The 8,527-nt window shown below is 37.3% G+C and overlaps 1 protein-coding gene across 2 annotated transcripts in view; it reads right to left on the reverse strand.

The window, feature by feature from the left end:
- Positions 1–6: 6 nt before the first annotated feature.
- LOC117116240 (cholecystokinin receptor type A-like) overlaps positions 7–8,527 on the reverse strand; it is an 11,401-nt gene continuing 2,880 nt past the window's right edge. For both annotated transcript variants that reach the window (XM_033260226.1, XM_033260228.1), the window contains exons 2-5: positions 5,699–6,115; positions 2,825–3,075; positions 1,373–1,490; positions 7–770 (exon numbers count right to left, since the gene is read on the reverse strand). In XM_033260226.1, the coding sequence (XP_033116117.1) occupies positions 268–770; positions 1,373–1,490; positions 2,825–3,075; positions 5,699–6,110 (1,284 nt within the window). In that variant the 5' untranslated portion in view covers positions 6,111–6,115 and the 3' untranslated portion in view covers positions 7–267. The remainder of the gene's footprint in view (positions 771–1,372; positions 1,491–2,824; positions 3,076–5,698; positions 6,116–8,527) is intronic.

An 8,527-nucleotide genomic window follows, 5' to 3' on the forward strand; every position in this document is an offset into this window, starting at 1 on the left:
CATATATATTAAATAATGGCTAAAGTTCCATAATTATACGAGGTATATTTATACAAAATGAAAGAAAACTATACATTAAACGTATATACAGATTCTATTTAACTAAAACTATGACTGTAAATGAAATACAGCATATATAAACACGGGCCCGGTATGCCTATTGTATTTTGAGGTTAAAGCAATGGTTCTCTGTGGTATAGTATTAGTCGGTTTGTATGGTCAGATTGATTTTATTAGTAGGCCTACATCTACCATCGATTAATTATTTTATGAATCGGATTCCGAGGAGACATTAGTATACCCGGATGTAACTGGTTGCTTGGTAACGTTTGCCGTATTACTTCTGATGTTTACGTTTCGCATAGATGGGTTGCTTCTATACCTACGGCCAAGACAACACCCGAATGCCTCAAGGAATCCTTGACGAAAACCCTTGTTCAAGAAACAATAGACAATTGGATTAGTGCACGACGATATGTAGGTTAGCAGACGGATGAAGATCACGTGGATAGGGTTAAGCATGGCCACCGCCGAAGCCTGATGGTGGACGAACCAGATGTTGATCACCCAAGACGGTGTCCAGCAGATGAAAAACAGCGCCACGATTACTATTAACATAATCACCACGCGCTTCTTAGCCTTGTTCGTCGATGTGTTACGTGGGGCGCACGTGGCCGTCGTATTCCAGTCCTTCGGCTTTGTTTCTTTCTGTTGCTCATTTAGGGGCGTTGGTTTAAACGTCGCCATTTTAGTTCCACAGTCCTCTTTTTCTGAAAGTTAAACACATTTCGAAATTGTAAGGTCAAGTTTCAACAGATTTATACATTGTACTAAGTACAATTAATGCGGTCTCCAGAGACATTCACAATGGTTATTACTTGACATTTAGACTTTCCATAATCATAAATGCAACTCGAAAATGTTGATTATGGAGCTTTCCATTGAGAATTTAGAAAAAAGGGAACAGAACGTAAAGACTGAGGCACCAATGATTAATACAATAGTCCTCGTTTTGGCCTGATAAATTCGGCTGACAACCGTTCCAGATTTAAGGAGAGAACATAATGCCGGGCACGCCGCACTCACTGCGTCGTACGAACGTCGGCCGACGTATCAACTCCGTTCCATGTGAGCGTTAGACGACGCGACATCGTCTGCTGATTGTCGGTGGCAGTCATTAAAATCTATCCGTTGCGCAGGCGTCATGGCGTTGCGTTCTCCATAAGGAATCGCGACGGCTGACGACCGTCGTGCGCAGTCAGTGCCCGGCTCAATGCACAACGTTCAGACCATGCGCAGTTAAATTAACATGACGTCATTACGTTCTACGTTTAAATCGAAAGCTCACTATTAGTTGAAATTGCTAATTTACCTTTTATAGTTGCCCTTTTTATCTGCTTCATGCCCTTCTCCAGCTCTAGGATGATTAATCCGTATGCTAGAACCATCACTAAAAATGGAATGACCATCAGTACGAATAACAGACTAGTCTGAGGAGATTAAAACATGTCTTTATCACATTTGTGTTGTAAAGTTATATAAAGTGCTGTCCACACTATCAAATTGTATGTTCCAAATTTGTGTGATGTGCTTAACGTATGGCCATGATGACGTCATATTACACCTAAATATGGGCATATCAAAGTTAATTTGCCACATAAAATGAGACGGTGTTGACACTATGTTTACACCAACACTATTTTTATGTCATATTTATTAGACAATGTTTAATCATACTTAATAAAATAGAGCATTGTCCGACTTCTAACAGTAAGGTATTTTAACTGCAAAAAATAAATATTTTTTTTAAATTCAAATTTCTGCCATATACATATAAAAATTAAGTGTAAGGTAAAGAGATGACGTAACGATTAACTAATAGCATTATTTATTAAGATTATTTTAATAAGAAATGTTAAATTAACTGTGGTCATTAAGCAGGAAGAAGAAATCAGAATAACCATATCGTACCAAACTCTAAGGGCCAAAGATCGCAAAGATCCCTATAGCATGCGCCCTCAATTTATGTAGTCCTTGTTGTTAATGCGCCACACCAAGGGTCATACAATGACATTGGGCTTATACTCGACTGGTTCATTTCGTTGAGTACGAATTTTCGTTGAGTATTATTTTCATTCGACTGGTTCGTTAAGTAGACTTCGTTGACAACAAAAATTAACGTAAACCAGAGTGCGTTAATCAGCGTTAAGTTATCCACGTAACCAAAAAAAAAAACAAAAAAAAAAACATGGCCGATTGGTGAGTTTATAAACAACATTTTCGTTAATATAACTTAGGGGCCTATATTATATTTCATAAAATAAAATTATTTACCCACATGGAGTCAAAAAATAATTGTAGGCTAACAGAATTCAAAAACTGGATGAAAATATTTTTTTTAACGAAAAACCCATACTATCACAAGTTGAAGCAATCTTGATTTCGCAACGTGTACCGCGGTAACTATACAGCCACTTTGTTTTTTTCGGGAGTATTAAAAAGTTTTCTATTCGACTGGTCGTCTTCGTTGAGTAGGATTTTACCGCTGCGCAAGTGGGCGTGGTTTAACGAAGAATGACCAGTCGAATACGGCCAATGATAATGACAATGGCAATGGTAGTAGACCTTTCCGCTGGCCCCGCTTGTTGGATATTGTTGCCTAGGTCCCACAAAACGACAGCGTAAAACGCAAACACATACGATTGTGGGACAGCACGTGTTTTTGTGCGCGCGTATTTCTGTTGCTGTTCTCATTGGTCAGTTGAGTTTGATTGACACACCAGAAAGGTCTATTGTAGTGGATGATAAAATTATAACTAATTACCAAATATGTCTTCATGAAATTCTGACTAGGCCATTCCTCTGAGCATCTTCTATATGGTCCGGACTCTTGAACTTGCGTAAACTTGGCAGTTGGGATAAATATGACAAAAGCAGCTATCCAGATACTGGGGATGATGACGTAAGCATGGCGTTTGGTTTGCCACGAACGCGACTTCAGTGGCATACAGATGGCGAAGTACCTCTCAACAGATATAGCTACCATGGTCCATGTTGATATGTTTACTGACACACCTTCGTGAAAAAAAAAGAAATAATAATTTTAACAGACTCAATGACTCGACAGTGAGACAATAGTAATATCAAAGAGTATAGAATTGCATGAGGTCCGACTAACCTGATTTTGTATGCACGCAATGGAACGTTAAAATAATTACTACCACGGGATAGGGGGCGCCCTTTTAGAATTCGAATAGAGTTCGCTCGAAACTCGTCTTTTAAGGACACACACCCCTTTGTGGTTGTACATTTTGAAATAGAATTACGTTCCAAAGAAACTAAAAGAGTTGGACCTCCTGAAGTTGTATACTCTTTAGTAATATTTTGCATAAATCTTTGTCCACACGATCAATACTTATGTGACAAAACTCTTGAAGCACATAGTCATTCCCTCTTTATGCCCTCTTTATTATTATGACGATTATAATCATAATAGTTATCATTTAGGCTATAATTATCATGAATATTTTCCATTATCAATATCTTTCTTAATTTTTATTTTATTTTTTTTTATAAAAGAAAATCACCAATAAATATTTTTCTTATTAGCATCGTTATCATTATAATTCTCTGAGGCTGTCATTATCATTTATTATTGTTTTCATTATGAATATTGTCATCATTAATTATTATCATCAGGTATGATAAATGGCAAGTTTTGAATGAGCACGCACGTGTTCTTATCCGATCCTGGAGATGTTATCGTGAATCGTGATTAACTGGGTTTGGTCTAGGCTGATGTGGCGAATGATAACATGTTGTTTAGTGATGATTTGTAGAGGAAGGCACATGCTTACCAGGCTCAACTGTTCAAGTGATGATAGAAAATAATTGATTAGAAGCAGGCCTACTGAAATGTTTATGTTCATAGGAAAGTACATGAGCCAGAACTATGGACCTTTCCGCTAAGCTCCGCCCCTTGGATATTGTTGCTTAGGTCCCACAAAGACAGCAGTGTTAAAACATACGCGAACACGCGAACACGTGCGTTTGTGGGACAACACGTGTGTTTGTAAGACGCGCGCGCATTCCAAGCGCTGTTCTGATTAGTCATTTGTTAAGTTTGATTGACACTCCGGAAAGGTCTATTATAATGTAGGCATACAGTTCCGCTAAGTCCCGCCCCTTAGTTATTATTGCTAAGTTTCTAAAAATGACAGTTATTAGAACGATCCAGATCAGTGGTGTATCTATAGTACGGGACGGGGAGGTTGAGGGATAGGGAAGACGCACTCCATCCCCCACCACCCTCAAAACTTTCTTCGCGTTGTCCCGTGTTGCCCTCCACAATAAATTTACGAAGAATTACGCTAAAGTAGTTAAAAATCACCTCATTTCACCCTCTTTAATAATGTCAACATTCTTAGATACGCCACTTGGGAGCTTTCGACGACGCAACCCTAGAACGGAATCATTCATGCGTGACCGTCCTACCGGGGGCGCGTGCTACGTTCATCTGCATACGTGATTTGGCCAAATTGCGTCCTAGAATCCACACGGCGAGGAAAATCTTAACGTTCTCGCATGCGCAAATGACTTTTAGTGACGTCATTACGTTCTACGTCCTACCGTCGTCGTGCAATCGAAAGTTCCCCTACTGTTCCAGATACGTGATCGGACGTAGGCCTAAGTGAAGCACATAGGCATTGACTGTTAATATCATAAACATCAACATTACGGAGTTATATAATTGTAACAACCGATGATAGTTTGATGAGGATTCACCAAATGTGGCATATTATAGTGGGTGGCTGTTTATTTGATGACATTATCTGCATTTAAATGGCGTCCTAACCGATGGGAGTTCTATCAGGACTGACTAGCCTCTCATTGAAAACATTTGCTGCATGTAAATTACTACAAAAACTGACGCCTGAACCGATGGGAGTTCTATCGAGACAGACTAGAATTACAGAGGTTGGCATAGCCGTGAGTGTTTGTTCATTTTGGTGACATTTGCATCTACCTGCTGACGTCCTAGACGATGGGAGCTCGACCAAAATTTGCTGGTTCTACGTTCATATTATTTTTTTCCATTGCGGAGTTGTTTTCACCACTGTATAGGCACACTCTGATTTGAACAATTCGTCGCTCACATCACGAACTAACACAATCAAAGTAGATTGTGTTAGTTCGTGAAATCACAGTAGCGCGTCAAAACGAGCGCGTATTGGTTGTCAAGCAATTTTGTATTCTTTACCACACAAAAAGTCCGTTATTCTTTACCACACAAAAAGTCCTTAACGACAGCAGCGCGTATTTTGACGCGCTTTTTTGATTTCATTAACTAACACAATTGATTTTAATTGTGTTAGTTCGTGATGTGAGCGACGAATTTGTGCATTTACATATGATGAACAAGACCTAAATTGGACTTCTTGAGTGTGGAAGAAATTGATTGATGTCTGTCAGTGATTGTATGAATGGATAGATATAGGTATTATTAGTTCAGTTTAATAATTGTTTAGTGCACGTTAAATTATTTTTTTTTTAATATTGAAAAGATGGAGAACTTAAAGAACGGGAGTTATGCGAGAGTTTTTCCAAAACCGATAACGACTCTATCTTTTGTTATTTTGATGTATATTTCCAATCAAATTAACCTATTAATATTAAGTATTTTTGATGTATACTTTACCTTGGAAATAAAGAATGATTTTACATAATGAATACGGGAATATGAATGTGCGTAGTACATTTCCGACCAACGTGAACGGCATACAGAGAAGTGCAAGACATAGGTCACTGACTGATAGGCTGAAAAGGAAAACGTTGGTCACTGTCCGCATCCTCTTGTTTTGAACGATTGTAACCATCACTAAAATATTGCCCACGACCGCTAAGAGAAATGTTATACTGTAGAGAATTATGAGAAGTGTTGTGTTGACCGCCGGTATAGTGTTTTGCGTTGTACCACCTTTGGCAGCCACTGTTTGTTGCGTAACATACTCCGTAAGGGCGGTGCTGAACGGCGACAAGTCATCATTAAACATAGGCTCTGATGTCGTCAGGTTCTCACTCACTGTCGTGTACTGGGCTTGTTCATCCATATTGCCTTGAAAGAAAAATTATCAACATTGAGAGTTGGCCTACAAACTCAACAGGCTTAATTATCAAATAACAATGTGATCCTTTAATTCGAAAGATGCATAATTTAAAACTATATTTCAATGATTCGCTTAGATTACCTAACAGGTTTGATGGAGATATCAAATAAAACAAGTGGTGATTATAGTATTGCTAAACTGATATCAATATAAGACCGTCAAAGTGCCGTCAGGTAGTCATATCTGATCCAGCCGACAACAGTATAAACATTCAAGAGTTTGTGCAATCCTGAAGTCGTTATCAACAGCTTGAAGTGTGGTATTTGATTCCATTCAAAAACCGGCTTATGGAATATTAATTTAGATAAGCAATCCCGTTTTGGCTATGTCAAATGTCAATAATATACACTCACAAGGCGCAAATTATCGTTTTTAATTTTATATAACTTTATTACCTGTATTATCAGTTGTTGATACGATATTCGAAAACTGTGGCCAATTAAACTATATTTTTTATGTAATACAGACGATACATAGGCCTACTCGTATAATATTGTTTGCTCGTATGCCCTGACCGTTGACATTCATGCGCAATAAAACTATCGAGAACCCAACGCTACGACACGCGCGCAACGAATCGTTTTAATGAAGATTCGTTCCGACTGCCACCGACAATCAGCATATGGTGTCGCGTCTTCTTGCGTTCACAGGGAGCGGAGTTGGATTCGTCGTACGACGCAATGAGTGCTCGGCTTAAACTAAATTGAACCTAGTTATTTAGATTTATTATAGCTTATATATAGTTTCAGTTCATTAGAAATTTCCAAATAAGTTTAATTCTAAGAAATTGTGATTATAAAACTTCGTTTGTAAAACATGCTGTCAGCAGTTCTATCTTTAAATAAAAATATGTTAAATCTTTAAATTTATAAATTGTGATTGAGTATTGGCCACAGCTGAGGAGGAAAAGTATGTTTTAATAAATTTCATTGGACACTATCAATCAAGTCACAATGCCGATCGACAAAAAATCACGCGCAAGGCACTCCCTAATGATGGTTGAGCGCGGCGTGATAAATATGCCCCGAGCAACCGCCATGTTCCTCGTTCTCCTTGACAACTTTCAACATAGCACACTTGCAGCAGAATTCATCGTGACCTACTTGTCCTGAAACATTTTAAATCGCCTTCTTGTGAAAAAGTAGTTCGATATATGCTAATTGTAAGATTTTCTAGAATGATACTGACTGCTGCAATGGTATAGGCATATACCGTAAAACTCGAATTGAAGCCCAGTAGGCTTAATCTCGAGATGAAGCCCATCTCGAATTAAAGCCCCCCCCCCCTTTTTTTTTAGTTTGCAAAATTAACCTCGAAAAGAAGCCCAGGGCTTCTTTTCAAGATAGCATAGGCTTCTTTTGGAGATGAATTTCTAAAAAACAAAATAGATTAAAAATGAGCTTAGTTTATACAGTAGTTCAGGTGATTTAATTCCCGTTAGATACATTCCATGATACAGATTGATATCATATCATATCATATCATTTATTTCGTCTTCAGTTCAACTTACACAGTAACAGATAAACAAACAGACAAACAAAAAATCAGAAAAGAAACAATACTATAACACCAGACTGGATTGCTCAAAAGTGGCGTTAAGGCTACTGTCTGGGAGCTCTCCAAGTGCAGCTAGCAATAAAATAACATACACGATGATGTTACAGCGGTCTTATTTATTGTTTAATAGCAAATTCACAAAATTTACAGTATTCATTTTGAAAAGAAGCCCCGCCCCCTCTTTACTTCGCAAAAGTAGCTTCGAAAAAAGGCCAATCTCGAAAAGAAGCCCATCTCGAAATGTAGCCCTTAAAAAATTCGGAAAAAAAAAAAAAAGCCCACGGCTTCAATTCGAGGTTTTACGGTATTATTAACAGAAAAATATACTGTATAGAAAATTATTTACTTCAAATTAAACATTTTAAACAAAAATAATTACTAACCCAATTTCATTTAGGAATTCTCGGTATTGAGCTTGAAAAAGATAGATGGTATGGTGGAAAAATAGAATTAAGATTATGTAAATTATGTTAATGTAATGAAGTTGAAGATAAGTGTATCACTTTACTTCATTTTATGTATTCTCATAAGATGTGAGAAGAGTTATTACCAGTCTATTTTTACAATTATCCAACAGAAAATAAGTTTATACATTTAATAACAATTTTACTTTAATATAAAATATTAAAAATATATTTATCTTGCTTATAACAAAACAAATTATGTTAACTAATATTGCATTTTGTAAACATCTGTTTTTATACTCCTGACCCTTGGCCTATGTAGGGCCTATTCAAAATTAATGCCCTAAACATTGAGTCTAAGGGAAGAAAGAAAACATTAACATTATATGACCTGTATAT

This window comes from Anneissia japonica, unplaced genomic scaffold (assembly GCF_011630105.1).
Source record: "Anneissia japonica isolate Jap-2015-1 unplaced genomic scaffold, ASM1163010v1 scaffold288028_len459517_cov177, whole genome shotgun sequence".
NCBI classification, from domain to species: Eukaryota; Metazoa; Echinodermata; class Crinoidea; order Comatulida; family Comatulidae; genus Anneissia; species Anneissia japonica.